The sequence below is a fragment of the Dermochelys coriacea genome, chromosome 13, assembly GCF_009764565.3.
Source record: "Dermochelys coriacea isolate rDerCor1 chromosome 13, rDerCor1.pri.v4, whole genome shotgun sequence".
In the NCBI taxonomy this organism is placed as follows: domain Eukaryota; kingdom Metazoa; phylum Chordata; order Testudines; family Dermochelyidae; genus Dermochelys; species Dermochelys coriacea.
The window spans coordinates 39,118,947-39,141,984 of NC_050080.1; the positions used below are offsets into that span (position 1 = coordinate 39,118,947).

The window sequence follows — 23,038 nt, forward strand, 5'->3', positions numbered from 1 at the left end:
CTTCTATTTAGTCAATTATTCAATTAAATTGTGAATTTAAAAAAATCTATTAGTTAAATAAGAAATCTTTCTAATTAATTACGTATTTCCATTGTACCCGGTGGCTAAGAAATTTTAGATTAATAAGGTTACTTAGTATTTAGAATATCCGGCTAATCTATGAATCACTCCAGGAGTGAATTTGTAATTAAATTAAGGGATAGATTCTCTAAACTTTACACTGTGCTAAAACAGGTCAATGAAAAGGAGGAAAAGCATGCAAAACAGAGGCAGGCATGTTCATTTCATTTAAATTCCCAATAATCTGCCTTTTTTCACCCTCAAGAAAAAGCAAATTACTCCCCAAATTAAAGTAAAAGCTGCATTTCTAATTTCATCCAAGTCAACAGCTCTAGCTCCCTCCTTTTTCTCAAGGAAATGAGTCTGAAGTCCCTATTGACTGCCAAAATAATTGAAAATAAACCCTAACTCTTTAAAATCAGCTCAGTTCACTGGTCTCTCTCTCTGATTTTAAGCCACCACAGAAAGACAAACACAAAGATATTTACTTGGAAAATAAACTCAAATAAACATTGATGCTAACTTCAGCTAAATTCAGAACGACCCTTCTCATTTTTGCACACAAGTATTATAAAAAATAATTCTTAGAGAAAATTCACTGCTGAACTATATAGCATTAAAAATTAACATCAACTGTCAGACTCTATCTTATTAAAGAAATCAATAGTAATTTCTAAAATATGCTATTAATAATTCAATAAACTAAGTGTATTACTAATAAATCAAGAATAATAATCATATTATTAAATCAAAATTCCAAAATGATGTATAAATAATTAACTGTCATTTCTTATTAATGAACAATATTTTTTTTGATTGCTAAATAAGTATTAACTGACAAACTGTCTATTAATAAAGTTATATCTACAGCCACACTGAATTTATTTCTAACAAAGTATTCATAAATATGGATCTATAGATGTGCAGGATATAACTGTCTTTCAAAGAAAATCTAACTTATTTTCTAAATTGTTGGAATGCAAATAAATGAGCTTTTAAGGCAAGTCTTAGTGGGGAAATAAAAAGACTTTTGCATCAATTTAACATCATTAGATAAAGATAAATATTCAAAAAGATAATTAGGTTTCTTACCAATTGAGTCTCTGTTGAGATGGCATTTTACGTCTTTCTTGATATTTCATTTCCAATGATAGATTAATTAATTGCCTCGTAGATATTTTTTCTTAAATATCTCTTTTTTTCCAAGGAATTTTTACGTCTTGGTAAAAATATCTCAAATAGAAGTGCATGGCTGATAATATTCTCTTTAAAATTGAATTGGGGCTTGAATACATGTTCGAATATTTTCATGAAACACAAAGTTATTAAAAAATTCTCAATTAAAATCATTTTCCTTGACATAACTTGTATATATGATTTAATATCACATCAAGTTTTGATTTGGAAAATGATAAAATTTCTGCCACTGAACATCATTTAAAGCAAATGCAGGTTTATTTTCTTTCAGCTGTGGGTCTGTGATATCAAATTTAAAATAAAATAATTTATTAAATATTTGTTGATGGTTTTGGTTTCTACTCATAAAAAATTCAATTGGATTAAAGCTTGTTTATCAATCTAATTAATTTTATAGATTGAATTCTATTGGATTAAAGTTTGTTAATTAATCTAATTAATTCTATGACTAGAAATACAATTTGGCTATTTTTATTGATTTAAGATTCTATTTTAGATTAAAGTTTTTGATCAATCTAATTCCTTTTATTTTATTCAAATTTATAAATAAATCTGATACTACTGGTTAAAATTAGACTGCATTAAAGTGTGTACATTTATCTAATTGCATTAATTATAAATCTGGCTAAATAGTAATATCTATTTTTCAACTTCACATGCTCGCAAATTCCTAGCAAAACTTCCCTCAGGTTTCCTGTTAGAAAACTTTAAATAACTAAATGAACAAACTACTACACAGATCTTGTTTCAGCATTGCGGGGGCGGGGGACACAGACCCCTTGATTTCTCTTCCAGCCCTACATTTCTATGCTTTTATTATTCCTCTTGTTCATTATAAGATAGACTAGGAAATCACAAATAAATTATTCTCTGAAAAGGAGGATTAACTAAGAAATTGCTAATCTGTTTTTCTCCTTGAATAAAAGATCATCGAGGAAAGTAGAATGAAATTATTCTTGTTTAACACAAAGCAGTAGATTTGTGCAAAATAATAATCATTGAAAGTCATTTGCAGGGAGATGTAGCCAATATTGTCTAGTGAAAACAACAATAGCTTAATTTAGCTCAAGACTTTTATCAACATGTTGATCTCTGCCACCTGCTAAGATTTTATTTTCACACCCAACAGATGTGACTTTGTTGTTTGAAACCTTCTGGCCTATCATGCAAAACTGACTCCAAGCGGGTGATGTTTTTGAAACCAGAACAGTTATTTATGGAAACATTGGTCTAAAAATAAACGGAACTGAAAAACGAACCTCTGCCAGCTGGAGGCTAAACTACCCAAGGCCCCTGTAGGCCAGAATCGGCCATCTTGGTTCTACAGTCAAGGAACACTTTTATTTTATTTTATTAATTATTGTGAATTCAGATTCGGAGACACAATGAGTAGCACTTTAATCCAGCAGTGATCTTGCTGATTTGAACATGACTGCTCCAGGAGTAAAGTACTACTTAATGGGAGTGAGAGTGTCAAAAATCTCTTTCTTTTTTTAAAGTATTAATAATTGTTAGCATTCATTTTATAATGGACTGAGGCTAAATTGGACATGAAAGGCATTGGAAGTTCCACATCTAACCCCTTAAACCTTTTTGACAATCCCAGTTTGATCTAACGTGCATTGAAAGCCCCCAGGTCCGTATAGAGAATAATTACGTGGTTTGCACCATCAGAGGAAAATAGATCTTTTGTTAGATTAGTCTTTAAAATGAAGCATGTAATCAAAGTTATGGGGGAGATTTTCCAGGGCAAATATGACAGTCAGGCAACTAATCTTCCCCATAACATTTATTAGCTTAATAATTATCAAAAAAAGCTTTCTAATAATTTCCCCATTGGTAACAAAACATGAAATATTTGTCTCTGTCTTTAAAAATGCTTACTGAATTCTATTAGAGTTGTCCATTAGACAAATAGGTACAATTTTCAAAAGCAACTAAGTGATCTATAAATCTAAACTCAATTTTCAACAGCGAGGTATGCATTTAAAAGTTTAAATCTTAATGAAAGTCATTATTTAGTTTTAACTATTGCTAAGTATTTTTCATCTGATCCTGAAATTTCAATTGAGTGAAATTTCCCTCCTAATCTTATTGCTTCTGATTACTTATTTTTTTCAGCAGCAATAACATGAAGAAAAAAAATTAAATAACCCTGGCCTATGCACCAATAAATGAATATTAACAGAGAAGTCAATTTGGCAATTATTTCTAAATTTAGTCCTATCATGTTAAAAGGTTTAAATCAGATTTGCAGTCTCTAATGCTGGAAGGTTGGGTCAGGGGAAGGCAAAATTTAAAGTTTTTACATGTGTTATTGTGAGGAGGGTAGTTTATCCTCAGAAATGTAAGATAAATAGATAGATATGAAACACAGGGAGCTCGCATAGACAGATAGACTATATACATTGATTGATAAATTAGATAGCAAAAAATAGAGTGAGAGATTAGAGACAGAGATTGAATAGACAGATTGGATAGACAGATTAGATAAAATTAGATATATAGCAAGAAAGATAGATAGTGAGAAAGAGAGATAGGAGTGTATAGAAATAGAGAGAGGTTTCATTTATGATCGGCAGACATAACAATACCCCCAAACTCATTTGGACTTTGGGAGACCACAGACTGCAGAATGGGGCACTTTTCACACAGAGAACCGCCTTCCCTCACTATTAGACATACAAGCAATAATAATATTGATTTACCTGAAGTAACGGTGACCTGGGTTCCTTGTCCCCAGTTGTAGAAAGCATAGTTATCACCCTAATCAACCTCTTTTGGGAGTCTGCACAAATACCTCATCTATGCAATGAGTCACTATTTTTACTATGTATTTGGTGGGTTTAGAAGATCTAAAATACTTTTAAAATTTATCCTAGAAAGACCTGATCATGTTTAAATTCAAGTTAAGCATTAAAATAAAAGGTGCCATTAAAACGTGTATCATTTATCTAATAGGTATTTAATTTAAGACTACAATTAAATACCCTGGCATAGAAATATTTTTATTTTACAAGGTCAGACTTTTTACTGCCTTTCCTCATTATTATGCACAGAGAAAATCCTTATTTATTTATTCATTCATGTCTTTATTTGGATTAATAAAATCAACTATTAATTAATTGATGTATTAAAATAGCAATCCGGCAATGAGTTAAAAACCTTATCAATCAATCAATAGCATGTCCTATTTTTTTTGTCATTTATGACTAAAAGAATAGAATAAGAAGTTGACTGAGATAGTTAAATATAAACAGGACAAGATCCTAGACCATACCCTAGAAGAGATAATCCTGCATTATCCAGAGGAACTAGATTATTTTCCCATTTATGCCCTTCTAAACACTTACAAATATAGAAAATGTAGGTTTAAAATCTTTTACCTGATGTTACGGTGACCATGGTACCTTGTCCCCAGTAATCGAAGATGTTATCACAATGACACATCTATTGGACAATGGTTCACAAGAACCTACATGCCTGACCCTTTTCTTTAGAATTTTTTTTAATATAAAACAAACAGGGGAGAGTTTTATTGCCCTGCCATCATAAGGAACTAGGGCCAGATCCCCAAGTGGTGTAAATCAGCAAAGCTCTATTGAAGTCAGTAGACTATAGAGACAGACTGAGAATCTAGTTTGAAGGGTCTGATCCAGCTCAGCTGGAATCTTCCCATTAGCTCTGGATCAGACCCTAAGAGTCTTGGCTTCCAGAGGATTTCAAAGGAGCCTAATGGACTTAGGAGCCCAACTCCCATTGAAATTCAATGGGTGCAGAACTATCTTAAGACTCTTTCAAAGCCCCAGCCAAAGAAACTATGATCAGAATAAACCATTTCTGGATGTAGACCTAATTCAAACCTCTCTCTAAAAGGCAGCCACTCAATCACTCTCCAAAGAGATCTTACCAAGACATTAAAACACAAAATTAAAAAGTGAAAAGAATTTCAAAGGGATAAAAGATATCTGATTTTCTAGGGAACAGAGCAAATGGTCTTTGGTCTAATATCAGAGCATTGGCTGTATGGAAGACAGGTTAGAGTTTTGATCCAAGTCCCAGTAAAGCCAATGGAAAGGGTCTCATTGACTTCAACAGGAGTTGAGTTGGATTCTTGGCAAAGGCAACAACCATCTCAAATGACTGAATTGTTACAAAAGAAAGATTATTTTTTACCTGATGTGACGGTGACCATAGTTCCTTGTCCCCAGTACTCAAACCGGTTATCACACCACGACATGTCTATGCTGAAGTTTTACAAAAACCTTGCCCAGATAATTAATTAACTAACTGAGATTAATAGAATTAGGGACCTGTTTTTTGAAATTAGTTTATGATTTACTGAACTGGAGAAACATCTAAATCTGCCTGAAGTAACAAATTGGAAGCATTTTTGATTCGGTCTAAAAATTGTGATCTGTTATTTTTTTAAAAACACCTTCTCGTGTTATAATTTTATCCTCCTGTCCTCATCAGACAGATAAATAGCTTGATCAAGGGCCAGGGATCACAGAGATATTTAGCCACTTAAAGATTCAGATGCAATGAATTTCAAGTCTCTCTCTCAATTCTATCATGTTTTCTCTCTCAAATGATTTTCTACTTGCCCAATCGTCCCCCCCCCAAATTCTTTTAAATTTAATTCAGAGTTAAAGTTTAGACTCTGTTCCCCTGGCCAACAAAACAGAACCAATGCATTTTCTATGCTGCCTCAGACTGCATGTTTTCGAGATCTCCAATTGATATCTAAGTAATAAAACACTATAAAAAAAACCTCCTCACCTGTTGTCACAGTCACCAGAGTCCCTTGTCCCCAGTAAGCGAAGCCCACAGAAATAAAATATTCGACTCTGGCTGTACATAAACTTTCCCCAAACAATGATTTTAAGACCAGAACCAAAAAATTAAACCCATTTTTAAGGGGGAAGGCATTCTTTAGCGAGGATTGAATTAGTACTTTGTCCCTCCCCTCCATATTGCTGAGAATAGTCCACCCAAAGGAACTGAAAACTGGAAAAGCTACCCCCCCCAACTTAATTTTTAAAAAAATCTCAGAATTAAAAAATAACCGTTTCAATAGGAATAAAAATCATACCTGTAGTGACGGTGACCATGGTCCCTTGGCCCCAGTAGTCAAAGTAATCACATTGCTAGAGTCTCCATTAGACAGCGTACAAAAACCTAAACTGATTCTGACCAGGACCTCTCACCCAACCCTGGCATTAGTTAAAAAAACCCAAACTCTTTAAGACTTTTAGAAGTGCCCTTGTAAATTTGGAGCTAGAGAAATTTCCAGCCCCGACTGTGGCTCTAACCACATTTTAAAGAGTTGTTTTTAAAATGAAAAATAAAAGACCCTCATAAATCAAGAACACTGTTCATTACAGCCTAGACCACAAGACAGAAGAGAAATAGTAGAGTTTGGAATTTACCTGTTGTTACTGTCACCAGGGTCCCTTGACCCCAGTAATCGAATTGGTCATAGACGGAAAGACAGTTATTCTGTTAACCTAAGCAATAACCTTAGAGTTCATTAGAATCTTGGTTAAAAGACAAGTCCTGGTTTAATTGAAATCAGTGGACGTTTTGACAGTTACCTCAAAGGCTCTAGGGTTAGGCTCTACCTTCCGATAGAATTTTTGAACGTTTATTCTGTTTCATAATTAAGCCACTTTGCTAAGGGAGGGATAGGTCTATGCGGAATTTAAACAGATGTTTAAGAAACTCTACAGCACCTAACCTCCGGGTTTGAAAAATGCACCCTCCTAAGGAGAATACTGGTTTAACATGCTCACCAATAACTTAATACTACCCATAAAAATGAGGAGCTAACTTACCGCTGGTAACGGTCACCATTGTTCCTTGTCCCCAGTAGTCAAAAGCATTGTAGTCACAGTGGTTCTAACTCATGGCCTAGGTGGCTAAAACTCGCTGACTTTCCCAGTCCAGACCCCTTCATTTATTGACGTTATTTATTTAATTCCCTTTTATAATAGCTATTATTTCAGGTTTGTTTCTGCCGTCATTGCCTTGTCCCCTATGAAAAAACCCTCAAGGACTTGGGGATGAGGAGTTACTCGTGAGTCTCAAAACTCGATCATTCTATAAGATTCATCAATTTAACCAGTTAGTGGCAATAGGGATTGGAAAAGAGGAGGAAATTTTTACCTGAAGTGACGGTGACCATAGTCCCTTGTCCCCAGTAATCCAAGGCATCATAATAGTCACACTGATAAAATTGATTGTGCTGTTTGCACAAAAACCTCCTACTACTTTGATTTTAGTTTTAGCCACAGAGATGTTAATTTAGATAGACTTCTACACTTAATGGACCAACCCTGATATACCAACATTTCTAGTCTGACAAGTTGTCTTTCATCTCAGTTTTCTGATTATAACTATTTATCTTGGATTTTCTCTCAGTTTCCCTTATAATTACCTCCAGATTCTTAATAGTCTACAAAGAACCTAGATTTTTTTTAGTGACTATAAATGTTTGACCATTTATTCTTATTTATGATCACTGCCTTCAGTCTAATTTTACCTAACAGTGAATTATAGTCACTGGAATCTATGAAATTTCATCTCATCTAATACCGAACCAATCTACAGAGTCAAATAAAGCGCTATTTCTTTTTTTCTTGGGTCTGATCCAGACCCAGCTCAGTGGGAAGTCAATGACAATCTTTCCCTTGATTAGAGACGGCTTTCTATCAAACTCAATATTTGTTAATTCACTAGAACTTTCATGCACACATTTTGGAGTTCGAAATGATTAGAAATTTTTACCTGCTGTTACAGTGACCATGGTTCCTTGACCCCAGTAGTCAAAGCCGTAGTAATCACATTGCTCAAATCTCTTTTCAGGGTCGCACAAAAACCCATTCATATTTTCTAATGCTTTCAGATAGTTATTTTTTCTAATGGTCATTTTAATCATACCACTAATAATTTTTATCCTCATCCCATAATTGTTCTAGTTTTCACTCTATAATATTCTAACTCTGACACACTTTGGAACAAAATCCACCTTTCAAACTTACGAAAATTGAGAGTCACTGTAAATTCAGTCCTTTTGCTTCATTGAGTTTGGAAGAGAGGAAAGAAAAGATTAAAAGTTACAAATACCTGATGTGACAGTGACTGCAGTTCCTTGGCCCCAGTAATCAAAGTACTCATTACACAAAGAGATTTTTGTTGACTTCTCTAGCACTGAAAGCCTTCTCTCTTCTGGGGCATGTTCAAAGCCAGCAGAAAGACTCCAATTGACTGCACTTCATCTCTAGTCACCCCTTTAATTTAATTTAATTCCAATTTTATCACATTTTAACTATTTCTACATGATACTAGATACTATTTTAATGCCTCCATATTCTTTAACCTGTGGGTTGATTTCATCTGAATTGATCTACTCTAAAGAAAAAAAAATCCTGGTGATCTATTTCCAGAAGTTATTCAAGATCATTTCAGATTTCTAGATTTCATACTATAGGATATTTAGAAATTGTATTTACCTGAACTGATGGTCACCATGGTACCTTGTCCCCAGTAATTGAAGTAAGCATTGTAATCACAATGAGACAAGATGATATTCCATGTGCACAAGAACATACCCTCATATTTCAGGGAGATTTTCAAAAGTGACAGGTGATTTTTGGATGCCAAACCTGAGGATACTTCAAGGTTTTCCATCTAGATTTTTGTACTGCCATTTTTCACTACAAAATTTAGGGTAAGATTTTCAATGTCACAGAGGCAATTAGGACATCCATTTCCCAACTTGAATCACTTATGCAGCTTTGAAAATCTGTCATCCTTTTTTCTACCATATTCCTGTCCTGGAAGAGGACCTGTCAAATTGACAGTTCCCCAGCCACTAGACTGAACTGTACAACCTGCTAAAAGGGAATTAAAGTGCTATTTATCTTTGAAACCCATCCAATCACTCTAACTCTTGGAATTTCACAGGAACCTTCTCATACAAAGACATAATCTTGCACATTTGGAAAAGGGGACATTCATGATCAGCTTTAAGAGATTAATTTAAACAGGTAAGGCAATTTAGGATTGAAAATATTTACCTGAAGTGACAGTAACCATAGTTCCTTGACCCCAGTGCTCGAAATACCAGTTACACAGAGATAAGTCTGCCCCTTCCCTTGTACAAATACCAATTTGTCTACCTCTAATTTTTCCTGCCGTTTTGATCAATGTCATCTTGACATTGCTTCTTTAATCAAGTTTGAACTAACTTTAAAAATAGTTTCCGACAACTAAATTTCCCACACCCCAATTATCTTTAGACACTTACAAGTTACTTGGAGGAAAGAAGAATTTTTAGAGGTTTCTATCTTTACCTGATGTGACGGTCACCATGGTCCCCTGGCCCCAGGAGTCGAATGGGTAACACATCATTTCTCTTCCCTATTTTCTACTGTACAAAAATTACTCTCCCAGAGTGGCAAAACATTAGCAAGACTTCTTTTAAAGATTTGTGCCTTGATCCAACTCTCGCTAAAGTCAGCTATTGATAGATTTCAAGGCTAGAAGGCACCAGATAGTTTGAGCTACATAATGCAAGCCAGGGACAGTCTTTCATTGTCCCTTTAGGAATAGTCAACGTATGCAAGACTGGCAAGACAGGGTAAAAGATTAGGAACAAAAAGAAAATACATGATTCCAAAATAAGGCAAAATTTTGGTTACCTGAGCTGACCGTGACAAGAGTCCCTTGTCCCCAGTAGTCAAAAGCCCAGCCGGAGCACAGTAATCTATTGACCTAACAACTCTGCACAGATATGCTTGGTCAAGGCCAAGGCAAAATTCTGTTTCCACAAAATTGAACCTGCTACTGTGAGGACTGGAATAAAGGTTAGAGATTTACCTGATGTGACAGTCACGAGAGTTCCTTATCCCCAGTACTCAAAAGCAGTCCAGTAGCACAGTAAAGTGTTGTCCTATTGTCTCTGTACAAATATACTTAGTTGGGGCATAGCAAAATTCTAACCGTGCAAAATTTAACCTGCTATGACTATGAGGTGTTGAATAAAGGATAGAAATTTACCTGAGGTGACTGTCACCAGCGTCCCTTGTCCCCAGTACTCGAAAGCACCCCAGTTATAGCACAGTAAAGTAGAGTCTTAGTGACTCTGTACAAATATGCTCAGTTGGGCTATATCAAAATTCTGACCATGCAAAATTTACCACACTTCTCAGGGTTAAGCCAGGACTGGAATAAAGGTTAAAAATTCACCCGATGTGACTGTAACCAGCCTCCCTTATCCCCAGTGGCTGAAAATACCCCAATAAGAGCACAGTTAGCATGTAGGATGGGACCCAATGCCCTCTGAAGTCAAGGGAAAGACTCCAATGGGCATTGGGTCAAGTCTATACACTAAAAGATTCTCTGTACGAAATTTACTTTGCTGCAATGAGTTACACCAAGACCAAGAGAAAAACGTTTAGAAATTTACCTGAAGTGACCGTGACCAGGGTCCCTTGTCCCCAGTAGTTGAAAGCATAGCCATAGTAACACAACAATATAATGCCTTAATGAGTCTCTACAAATACCACACCGCTCTATTCACCTCACTTTAGCCTTCAAATTTGAGAATTTGATGGTGCATAGACCTACTGCGGGGTGAAATGTACCCTTAAGCCCATCAAAATCTGATACCACCAGCGCCCTTCCAAGGCTGGTGTAAACTGGCGTAGCTCCATTGATTTGAATGGGGTTACACCGATTAACTCTAGCTGTGGATCTAGTCCCAGCAGTGGATCTAATTTAAATCAGGACAGGAAAACGTTAGTAATTTACCTGATGTGACCGTGACCAGAGTCCCTTGTCCCCAGTAGTCGAAGTAGCCATAGTAATCACATTGACCAATTCCCTTCCACTAGGTGTGTAAAACCCCACTTATCCTTTCAAGGAGAACTCCATTTACGGGGACCAAATATCCCCTTCCCTACCTTAAACTCTGCATACCGGAGATTATAGTAACTAGTTAAAAATCTAGCTGGTCTCTGTTCAGCTGAGATATTCGTACAACCATAGTCACATTCTTTATATGCATCTCAATACCGTGGTCTCTACAATTTATTACTTACCAGAAGTGATGGTGACCAAGGTTCCTTGCCCCCAGTAATTGAATTCACCATAGCCGTCACACTGGTGTATCTGCCCATTATCACTGTACAGAAAGCTGCCATTTGCTACCTTCCCTCTTTTCTGGTTTACAAGGGAATTTGGGGGCAGAGAGTCTACAGTTTGCTGTGGTCAGAGGGAACTGCAGGATTCCTATCCCCTGAGCAGTTCACTACAGAATAAGGTCTGGTTATAAGTCACACCCCAGCAGAGAGAGATCGGGCTTAGAATTTACCAGAGGGGGAAATATAGTCCTTGAGTTTAGAGATTAGAAAAGAAAAGGAAGTAAAGGAATGAGTCTCTTCTTACCTGAGCTGACTGTGACCGACGTCCCTTGTCCCCAGTAATCCATACCCCAGTTATCACAGTCCTTCTACTCGCCATTCAACCCTTACAAAAATACTCTTAGGGGCTTGATCCAGTCCCCTTTGAAGTCAATGGCAGTCTTTCCCCTTGCATTAAATTTGGCCCTCGTTAATTACTGTGGCTGGGAGTATTATAATTAACATCTACATTAATGCAGCTGGGATTTTCAAAGGTAGCTGAAGGAGTCAGGTGCCTCGCTCCCAGTGAATTTCATCGCTCTTAAGAAGTTTTCATAATCTCAACGTTCATCATGCCATGCCTCAGTTTTCCCCAACAGCGTCTATCCTCAGTTATATATTTATGGCTTTTTTGGCCATGCTTCCTCTGCCCCAATAACTCTTATCGCAACTGCCTGGGTGTGGATAAACTCAGAATACCATCTTGGCTTCCTACAGAAAATTCTTGGGAAATAAAAATGTATAGGAAGGACAGAAGAATCCACATAACATACCTGTTGTTACAGACACCATGGTGCTTTGGCCCAGTAGTCCAGCTCGTACCAGCACATTTGTATGTCTTCCTAGCCATGCCAAACAAAAACCTGTTCTAACTCCCGTTCCCACTCCATTTTCCGGTGACGTTCCTGCTATTAGAGAGCGGAATCCTGGCATCAGTGAAGGTCAATGGAAAAGTTTCCAGTGACTCCAATGGGGAATGGGCTACAGGGGATGGATCACTTGGTAATTACCTGTTCTGCTCATTCCCTCTGGGGCACCTGGCACTGGCCACTGTCGGAAGACAGGATACTGGACTAGATGGACCTTTGGTCTGACCCAATATGGCTGCTCTTATGTTCAGATTTATTAGGTAGGAGGAGTTAGTCTCTCTGTTTGTTCCTCTGTCTCTCTAGTTGACAGTATCATTCAGAAGTGAATTGCCTAACCATTCCCTCGCTCCCCCTCCAAATAAACCCAGTCATTCTTTAGGAGCCGAAGACTGAATGGGACCTCTGGGTCATTGAACCAGTCTCCTGCTACTGCAGACAGCAAGGAATCCCAGTGACACTTATCAAGCTCCATCTTAAAATGAGTCAGGTTGTTTTCCCCCCACTACTTCTATGGAGAAGCGGTTCCAGACCTCCCAGCTCTGAGGCTTAGAAATCTGCTTCTAATTTCCAACCTAAATTGATTCATGGCTAGTTTATACCAGTTTGAGGGCTATGGAACTGAGAACATGAAAGTTCAGCGCAAGAGTCTCTGGCTGGGCTTTGCTTCGTCCTTAAACCAAGAACTCAACACCACTGTGACATGTGATGCAGCATATTCTCCCCAGAATGACAGCTCTCACATGGGTGCAGAGTGAGCTCAGAACCATGGCGAGATGCTCGTTGAAGGCCAGCCCACCGCAGTTATCCCATTGTCCTCAGGAATCCGCCCAGAGCCGTTACGTCGTCTTTGATTTTGTTCAACTTCAGACATTTTAGATAAAGTCTTTCCTCCCCAGCAACAACAAGAGGCCTCAAAATCTGCCAGGATGTTGGACAATTTCCCAGTTTAGTCAATCGGGGTGATAGGTCCTGAGCGAGAATAAAGAAGCAACCAAAGCACTTTGAAGTAAGGAATGGTAATGCCCAGATACAGAGGAAAATTAGCCCGAATTTACCTGCTGGCTCTGCAACTGCTGTCCCTGGTCCTTGGTACTCAGTTGCATCCCAGTAACATATTACAACTCATGTGCACGCGTCTCTAGGGAAAGCCAATTCATGGAGGTATGTATGAAAATGACCCTCTGGGTGAACCAAGCTCCATAGATAATGAGTTAATAAAAAGTTCCAAGTAAGATTTGTTCAATACCGTGGCAGTGAGGGATAGATACAAGGGATGCATGGGGATAGACAGACAGACTGACCTTTTGTCTGGTCTCTGAAAGAACATGGATGAATCCAATGACAATACTTTCCATCAACACAAACACTCCATTAAAATCCCCAGCCATTAAGGATTGAGGATACAGTAGTTCCAGCATCTCAGCAAGCTGCAGATTATCTGAAGCAGAGGCCACATCCGGAAATCAAGGGATTTTATTTTTTAAAGCAACAGTCAACATTTCCCTCCTGAGACTTCCTGAGATGAGGGGCCCGAGTGTTTGTGCCCTGGCAACATATATGGTTCATTGCAGTTGGCTAGAAAAACCCACATCCTGGTTTTAAATCTAGTGCTGGCTGGAATTGTTGTTGTGACTGAGGAAAGGAATCCAATCCTGTCCTGTCGTTATTTGTGCCCTACAAGGTCTGTAGGGCCAGATACACACTCCAAGAGCGACCCACGGGCCTCCAGATAGACAGAAACTCAAACTGTTCTGCAGGATGTTTTAAATGTTCAGTGGGTATATAGCAGCATCGCTCCATAGACTGTTGAAATCAATGGGAGTTAGGTGCCTAAGTAACTTTGAAGATCTGGGCCCTGAGGGCCTCTCTTTCAAAATCTGGCCCCAGGTACCTAACTCCCCCAGATTGCTTTGAAATATTTTGGGTTGTGATTTGGAAAAAAAACCCCAAACAAATAAACATAAGAACGGCCATATTGGGTCAGACCAAAGGTCCATCTAGCCCACTCTCCTGTCTTCCGATAGTGGCCAATGCCAGGTGCCCTAGAGGGAATGAACAGAACAGGGAATCATCAAGTGATCCAACCCCTGTCACCCATTCCCAGCTTCTGACAAACAGGGAAGCTAGGGATACCATTCCTGACCATCCTGGCTAAGAGCCATTGTTGGACCTATCCTCCATGAATTTATCTAGTTCTTTTTTGAACCCTGTTATAGTCTTGGACTTCACAACATCCTCTGGCAAAGAGTTCCACAGGTTGATTGTGCGTTATGTGAAGAAATATTTCCTTTTGTTTGTTTTAAAGATGCTGCCTATTAAAATTTTATTTGGTGACCCCTAGTTCTTGTAAAAAGAAAAGGAGTACTTGTGGCACCTTAGAGACTAACAAATTTATTAGAGCATAAGCTTTTGTGAGCTACAGCTCACTTCATCGGATGCATTTGGTGGAAAAAACAGAGGAGAGATTTATATACACACACACAGAGAACATGAAACAATGGGTTTATCATACACACTGTAAGGAGAGTGATCACTTAAGATAAGCCATCACCAACAGCAGGGGGGGGGAAGGAGGAAAACCTTTCATGGTGACAAGCAGGTAGGCTAATTCCAGCAGTTAACAAGAATATCAGAGGAACACTGGGGGGTGGGGTGGGAGGGAGAAATACCATGGAGAAATAGTTTTACTTTGTGTAATGACTCATCCATTCCCAGTCTCTATTCAAGCCTAAGTTAATTGTATCCAGTTTGCAAATTAATTCCAATTCAGCAGTCTCTCGTTGGAGTCTGTTTTTGAAGCTTTTTTGTTGAAGTATAGCCACTCTTAGGTCTGTGATCGAGTGACCAGAGAGATTGAAGTGTTCTCCAACTGGTTTTTGAATGTTATAATTCTTGACGTCTGATTTGTGTCCATTCATTCTTTTACGTAGAGACTGTCCAGTTTGGCCAATGTACATGGCAGAGGGGCATTGCTGGCACATGATGGCATATATCACATTGGTAGATGCGCAGGTGAACGAGCCTCTGATAGTGTGGCTGATGTGATTAGGCCCTATGATGGTATCCCCTGAATAGATATGTGGACAGAGTTGGCAACGGGCTTTGTTGCAAGGATAGGTTCCTGGGTTAGTGGTTCTGTTGTGTGGTGTGTGGTTGCTGGTGAGTATTTGCTTCAGATTGGGGGGCTGTCTGTAAGCAAGGACTGGTCTGTCTCCCAAGATCTGAGAGAGCGATGGCTCGTCCTTCAGGATAGGTTGTAGATCCTTGATGATGCGTTGGAGAGGTTTTAGTTGGGGGCTGAAGGTGATGGCTAGTGGCGTTCTGTTGTTTTCTTTGTTGGGCCTGTCCTGTAGTAGGTGACTTCTGGGTACTCTTCTGGCTCTGTCAATCTGTTTCTTCACTTCAGCAGGTGGGTATTGTAGTTGTAGGAATGCATGATAGAGATCTTGTAGGTGTTTGTCTCTGTCTGAGGGGTTGGAGCAAATGCGGTTATATCGTAGCGCTTGGCTGTAGACAATGGATCGAGTGGTATGATCTGGATGAAAGCTAGAGGCATGTAGGTAGGAATAGCGGTCAGTAGGTTTCCGATATAGGGTGGTGTTTATGTGACCATCGCTTATTAGCACCGTAGTGTCCAGGAAGTGGATCTCTTGTGTGGACTGGTCCAGGCTGAGGTTGATGGTGGGATGGAAATTGTTGAAATCATGGTGGAATTCCTCAAGAGCTTCTTTTCCATGGGTCCAGATGATGAAGATGTCATCAATGAAGCGCAAGTATTGTAGGGGCATTAGGGGACGAGAGCTGAGGAAGCGTTGTTCTAAGTCAGTTCTTGTGTTATGAGAAGGAGTAAATAACACTTATTTACTTTCTCTAGAGGGAAGTCCAGCTAGATTTACAAAGATATTAAGATGTCTAAAGATGCAGATAGGCACATAATGGGGTTTACAAACACATCTCAGCAAAGCGCCTAACTCCCATTAACTTCATTTAAACCTGGTCCTAAATCAAGACAGACGAGCTAAAGGATTTGGAGAAGAAATCAGCAATATCTCTTGGAAATCCGGCCTTCTGAGACCTCTGGATGTAAAGTACAGGTATAAAGACATTTATGTGCCTAAGGGTGCAGATAATTGCCTAGTGGAATGTTGAGAAATATCTAAGAGATTAACTTCTGATGATTTCAATCCCACTTGGCACCCACCTGCTCCTTTAGGTGCCCAAATACCTTTAACTGTCTGGGCCAAAGTGCTTTGAGAAAAGAAAAGAAAAGAAAAGACCAATATCATGACATCTATTTTTTGGATGGAGAAACTAAGGCACAAAGAGGGTGGATATGGGAAGAGAAATCTATTCTGCAGGTTCTCAGCTCAGCACCCATTCTACGGAAACCCACTGCTCTGCTCCCTTTGTGAGAGGCAGGTGCTATAAGGATCCTGATTTCAGCTAAGGGAAGTGAGAGACAGAGAGGGAAATTATCCTGCCCATGGGCAGAGGGGAATAGAAACGAGGTCTCCTGGACTAGTGCCCCCTCTGCTAGACCACACTAATGGGCCCAAATTACTTACCAATCCAACTTTTATTGAAATTGAATTTGGGATAGTCACTCCCATGGGTTCCTTTCAAAATAGATAGGTGTATGGGGCTGGATAGAGGGATGATGGGTGTGTATGGGGGCTGGATGGAGGTCTAGGTGTGTATGAGGGATGGATGGAGGGATGGGGTGTATGGGGGATGGATGGAGGGATGCGTGTGTATAGGGCTGGATGGAGGGATGGGTGAAGGATGGATAGTCGCGGGTTTATGGGGCTGGATGGATATTGGGATGGTTGTTTATGGGGGCTGGATGGAGGGATGGATGTGTATGGGGCTGGATGGAGGGATGGGTATGTTTGATGTTCCCCTGGTGTTATCTGATCTCCTAGGTCACTACAATCCTTGACTCTGGGAGCCATCCTTACTCCGCTCTGCTGTGAGAACCCCCACTCCTGGGCTGTTCATTCACAGCCTCTGGCATGTCAGCTGCTCCCAGCACGAGTGAGCACTTTTGGCCAGCTGCTGCTTGGATTGTGCAACTGAATGACACTAGCCAATATCTCCAGTCTCAGACACAACCCTTGAAACCTCCATCTTGCGGTGTCCAGTTATGCCTGCTGGAGCTGCAAGCTTATGAGTTCGTCAATTTAACAAAGTTATTGATATGTACATATCAATTCATCCAATGAAGTGAGCTGTAGCTCATGAAAGCTTATGCTCAAATAAATTTGTTAGTTTCTAAGGTGCCACAAGTACTCCTTTTCTTTTTGCAAACACAGACTAACACGGCTGCTACTCTAAAACCTGATATGTACCAGGCTTGTTATCCCAAGGGGAGTCTCTGACACGCTTCAAACCAAACACACTGCTTCAGGTAGAATAAACAAACAGATTTATTTACTACAAAATATAGATTTTAAGTGATTATAAGTCAAAACACAACAAGTCAGATTTGGTCAAATGAACTGGGTCCCTGGGTGCTGGAGACAGGAGCACTTAGATTCATAGATACTAATGTCAGAAGGGACCATTCTGATCATCTAGTCTGACCTCCTGCACAGCGCAGGCCACAGAATCTCACCCACCCACTCCTATGAAAAACCTCACCTATGTCTGAGCTATTGAAGTCCTCAAATCGTGGTTTAAAGACTTCAAGGAACAGAGAAGCCTCCCTCAAGTGACCCGTACCCCATGCTACAGAGGAAGGCGAAAAACCTCCAGGGCCTCTTCCAATCTGCCCTGGAAGAAAATTCCTTCCAGACCCCAAATATGGCAATCAGCTAAACCCTGAGCATATGGGCAAGATTCACCAGCCAGATAATACAGAAAATTCTTTCCTGGGTAACTCAGATCCCACCCATATAATATCCCATCTCAGGGGATTAGGCCTATTTACCATGAATATTTAAAGATCAATTAATTACCAAAATCCCATTATCCCATCTACCATCTCCTCCATAAACTTATCAAGTTTAATCTTAAAGCCAGATAGATCTTTTGCCCCCACTGCTTCCCTTGGAAGGCTATTCCAAAATTTCACTCCTCTGATGGTTAGAAACCTTCGTCTAATTTCAAGTCTAAACTTCCTGATGGCCAGTTTATACCCATTTGTTCTTGTGTCCACATTGGTACTGAGTTTAAATAATTCCTCTTCCTCTCCAGTATTTATCCCTCTGATATATTTATAGAGAGCAATCATATCTCCCCTCAACCTTCTTTTAGTTAGGCTAAACAAGGCAAGCTCCTTGAGTCTCCTTTCATAAGACAAGTTTTCCATTCCTCGGATCATCCTAGTAGCCCTTCTCTGTACCTGTTCCAGTTTGAATTCATCCTTTTAAGCCCTGGTCTACACTAGGCGTTGAGGTTGAATTTAGCAGCGTTAAATCGATGTAACCCTGCACCCATCCACATAACGAAGCCCTTTTTTTTGACTTAAAGGGCTCTTAAAATCAATTTCCTTACTCCACCCCCGACAAGGGGATTAGCGCTGAGATCGGTTTTGCTGGGTCGAATTTGGGGTACTGTGGATGCAATTAGATGGTATTGGCCTCCGGGAGCTATCCCAGAGTTCTCCATTGTGACCGCTCTGGACAGCACTCTCAACTCAGATGCACTGACCAGGTAGACAGGAAAAGGCCCGTGAACTTTTGAATTTCAATTTCCTGTTTGGCCAGTGTGACCATGCAGAGCTCATCAGCAGAGGTGACCATGCAGAGCTCATCAGCAGAGGTGACCATGATGGAGTCCCAGAATCGCAAAAGAGCTCAAGCATGGACCGAACGGGAGGTATGGGATCTGATCGCTGTATGGGGAGAGGAATCCATGCTATCAGAACTACATTCCAGTTTTCGAAATGCCAAAACATTTGTCAAAATCTCCCAGGGCATGAAGGACAGAGGACATAACAGGGACCCAAAGCAGTGCCAAGTGAAACTTAAGGAGCTGAGGCAAGCCTACCAGAAAACCAGAGAGGCGAACGGCCACTCCGGGTCAGAGCCCCAAACATGCCACTTCTATGATGAGCTACATGCCATTTTAGGGGGTTCAGCCACCACTACCCCAGCCATGTTCTTTGACTCCTTCAATGGAGATGGAGGCAACACGGAAGCAGGTTTTGGGGATGAGGAAGACGAAGATGAGGAGGCTGTAGATAGCTCACAGCAAACAAGCGGAGAAACTGGTTTTCCCGACAGCCAGGAACTGTTTCTCACCCTGGACCTGGAGCCAGTACCCCCTGAACCCATCCAAGGCTGCCTCCCGGACCCACCAGGTGGAGAATGGACCTCTGGTGAGTGTACCTTTTAAAATACTATAAAAGGTTTAAAAGCCAGCATGTTTAATGTTTAATTTGCCCTGGCATTCGTGGCTCTCCTGGATATACTCCCAAAGCCTTTGCAAAAGGTTTCTGGGGAGGGCAGCCTTATTCCATCCACCATGGTAGGACACTTTACCACTCCAGGCCAGTAGCACATACTCGGGAATCATTGTAGAACAAAGCATTGCAGTGTATGTTTGCTTGTGTTCAAACAAGATCCGTTCTTTATCTATCTGTGTTATCCTCAGGAGAGTGATATCATTCATGGTCACCTGGTTGAAATAGGGTGCTTTTCTTAAGGGGACATTCAGAGGTGCCCTTTCCTGCTGGGCTGTTTGCCTATGGCTGAACAGAAATGTTCCCCGCTGTTAGCCATGTGGGGGGGCGGGGGGGAGGCAAAATGCGACCTTGTAATGAAAGCACATGTGCTATGTATGTAATGTTAACAGCAAGGTTTACCGTGAAAGAGAGTGTACCCATTGTTCTATAAAATGTGTCTTTTCAAATACCACTGTCCCTTTTTTTTTTCCTCCACCAGCTGCATGTGTTTCAAGGATCACAGGATCTTCTCCTTCCCAGAGGCTAGCAAAGATTAGAAGGCGAAAAAAACACACTCACGATGAAATGTTCTCTGAGCTCATGCTGTCCTCCCACACTGACAGAGCACAGACGAATGCATGGAGGCAGACAATGTCAGAATGCAGGAAAGCACAAAATGACCGGGAGGAGAGGTGGCGGGCTGAAGAGAGGGCTGAAGCTGAAAGGTGGTGGCAGCATGATGACAGGAGGCAGGATTCAATGCTGAGGCTGCTGGAGGATCAAACTAATATGCTTCAGCATATGGTTGAGCTGCAGGAAAGGCAGCAGGAGCACAGACCGCCGCTACAGCCCCTGTGTAACCAACCGCCCTCCTCCCCAAGTTCCATAGCCTCCTCACCCAGATGCCCAAGAATGCGGTGGGGGGGCCTCCAGCCACTCCACCCCAGAGGATTGCCCAAGTAACAGAAGGCTGGCATTCAATAAGTTTTAAAATTTTAAAGTGCTGTGTGGCCTTCTCCTTCCCTCCTCCACCACCCCTCCTGGGCTACCCTTGGTAATTATCCCCCTATTTGTGTGATGAATTAATAAAGAATGCATGAATGTGAAGCAACAAAGACTTTATTGCCTCTGCAAGCGGTGATCGAAGGTAGGTGGGGAGGGTGGTTAGCTTACAGGGAAGTAGAGTGAACCAAGGGGCGGGGGATTTCATCAAGGAGAAACAAACAGAACTTTCACACCGTAGCCTGGCCAATCATGAAACTGGTTTTCAAAGCTTCTCTGATGCGCACCGCACCCTCCTGTGCTCTTCTAACCACCCTGGTGTCTGGCTGTGTGTAACCAGCAGCCAGGCGATTTGCCTCAACCTCCCACCCCGCCATAAATGTCTCCCCCTTACTCTCACAGATATTGTGGAGCGCACAGCAAGCAGTAATAACAGTGGGAATATTGGTTTCTCTGAGGTCTAACTGAGTCAGTAAACTGCACCAGCGCGCTTTTAAATGTCCAAATGCACATTCTACCAACATTCTGCACTTGCTCAGCCTGTAGTTGAACAGCTCCTGACTATTCTCCAGGCTGCTTATGTATGGCTTCATGAGCCATGGCATTAAGAGGTAGGCTGGGTCCCCAAGGATAACTATAGGCATTTCAACATCCCCAACGGTTATTTTCTGGTCTGGGAAGAAAGTCCCTTCCTGCAGCTTTTGAAACAGACCAGAGTTCCTGAAGATGCGAGCGTCATGTACCTTTCCCGGCCATCCCACATTGATGTTGGTGAAACGTCCCTTGTGATCCACCAGTGCTTGCAGCACTATTGGAAAGTACCCCTTACGGTTTATGTGCTCGCTGGCTTGGTGCTCCGGTGCCAAGATAGGGAGATGGGTTCCATCTATGGCCCCACCACAGTTAGGGAATCCCATTGCAGCAAAGCCATCTACTATGACCTGCACATTTCCCAGGGTCACTACCCTTGATATCAGCAGATCTTTGATTGCGTTGGCTACTTGCATCACAGCAGCCCCCACAGTAGATTTGCCCACTCCAAATTGATTCCCGACTGACCGGTAGCTGTCTGGCGTTGCAAGCTTCCACAGGGCTATTGCCACTCGCTTCTCAACTGTGAGGGCTGCTCTCATCTTGGTATTCTTGCGCCTCAGGGCAGGGGAAAGCAAGTCACAAAGTTCCATGAAAGTGCCCTTATGCATGCGAAAGTTTTGCAGCCACTGGGAATCGTCCCAGACCTGCAACACTATGCGGTCCCACCAGTCTGTGCTTGTTTCCCGGGCCCAGAATTGGCGTTCCACCGCATGAGCCTGCCCCATTAGCACCATAATGCCCACATTGGCAGGGCTCGTGCTTTGAGAGAAGTCTGTGTCCATGTACTCATCACTCTCGTCACTGCGCTGATGTCACCTACTCACCCGGTTTCGCTTTGCCAGGTTCTGGTGCTGCATATACTGCTGGATAATGCGTGTGGTGTTTAATGTGCTCCTAATTGCCAAAGTGATCTGAGTGGGCTCCATGCTTGCCGTGGCATGGCGTCTGCACAGAAAAAGGTGTGGAAGGATTGTCTGCTGTTGCCCTGATGGAGGGAGGGGCGACTGACGACTTGGCTTACAGGGTTGGCTTACAGGGAATTAAAACCAACAAAGGGGGTGGCTTTGTGAGAAACTGAATGGCTGCCTCAAGGATAGAACTCAAAACCTCAAGGATAGAACGCAAAACTGGGTTTAGCAGGCCGTCGATTTCACAGAGGGAGGGAGGGAGGAGAAAATGAATACAAAACAAATCTGGTCTATTTCTTGTTTTGAGCCACTTCATCTATCTTTATACATCATGCTGGCAGCAGACTGTGCAGTACGACTGCTAGCCATCGTCACCTCCTGAGTGCTCGGCAGAAGACGGTGCAGTATGACTACTGGCCATCGTCTTCTGCTGGCTGCAAATTAAAAGACAGTGCACCGCCGGTAGGACTCAATCGCCATGAGACGAAACAAGGGAAATAACCTGGCTGAGTCACTCCCATGTTTGCCCAGGCGCCCGGTTAAAAGAGCACCCAGGACTATGTCAACAATGGCTACAAATCATACCGCACTGTCTGCTGCCAAAAGGCAATAAACTGCTGCTGTGTAGCAATGCAGTACCACATCCGCCAGCACCCAGGAGACATACGGTGACGATTAGCTGAGTGGGCTCCATGCTTGCCGTGGTATGGCGTCTGCACAGGTAACTCAAGAAAAAAGGTGCAAAACAATTGTCTGCCCTTGCTTTTACGGAGGGAGGGAGGGAACGGGGGCCTGACGATATGTACCCAGAACCACCCGCAACAATGTTTTAGC

At 41.1% G+C, this 23,038-nt stretch overlaps 1 protein-coding gene and 5 gene segments (V, D, J or C); all 6 read right to left on the reverse strand.

The window, feature by feature from the left end:
- The window catches only part of LOC119842119, a 201,945-nt gene extending 196,433 nt beyond the window's left edge, over window positions 1-5,512 (reverse strand). The window contains 1 exon segment of the C gene segment in view: window positions 5,434-5,512. Coding sequence covers window positions 5,434-5,497 — 64 coding nt within the window.
- The window catches only part of LOC119842116, a 172,698-nt gene extending 163,893 nt beyond the window's left edge, over window positions 1-8,805 (reverse strand). Inside the window, 1 exon segment of the C gene segment in view lies at window positions 8,772-8,805. Within this exon segment, the coding sequence occupies window positions 8,772-8,790 (19 nt within the window).
- Window positions 1-23,038, reverse strand: part of LOC119842121 — a 255,219-nt gene that overhangs the window by 127,959 nt on the left and 104,222 nt on the right. Inside the window, 1 exon segment of the C gene segment in view lies at window positions 9,615-9,663. Coding sequence covers window positions 9,615-9,663 — 49 coding nt within the window.
- LOC119842114 overlaps window positions 1-23,038 on the reverse strand; it is a 153,622-nt gene that overhangs the window by 38,204 nt on the left and 92,380 nt on the right. The window contains exon 3 of one of the 9 annotated variants that reach the window (XM_043495827.1): window positions 6,353-6,397. The exons of 1 other annotated variant lie outside the window; for it this stretch is intronic. In XM_043495827.1, coding sequence (XP_043351762.1) covers window positions 6,353-6,397 — 45 coding nt within the window. Of the gene's footprint in view, window positions 1-1,152; window positions 3,960-6,039; window positions 6,084-6,352; window positions 6,398-8,385; window positions 8,748-10,320; window positions 10,693-10,729; window positions 11,037-11,073; window positions 11,313-12,217; window positions 12,389-23,038 lie in introns of those variants that run through there. 7 more of the 9 variants (XM_043495828.1, XM_043495829.1, XM_043495836.1 and 4 more) reach the window with 7 other exon arrangements.
- LOC119842117 overlaps window positions 1-23,038 on the reverse strand; it is a 205,827-nt gene that overhangs the window by 15,938 nt on the left and 166,851 nt on the right. The window contains 1 exon segment of the C gene segment in view: window positions 9,339-9,387. Coding sequence covers window positions 9,339-9,387 — 49 coding nt within the window.
- Window positions 8,047-23,038, reverse strand: part of LOC122456468 — a 110,571-nt gene continuing 95,579 nt past the window's right edge. The window contains 1 exon segment of the V gene segment in view: window positions 8,047-8,092. Coding sequence covers window positions 8,053-8,092 — 40 coding nt within the window.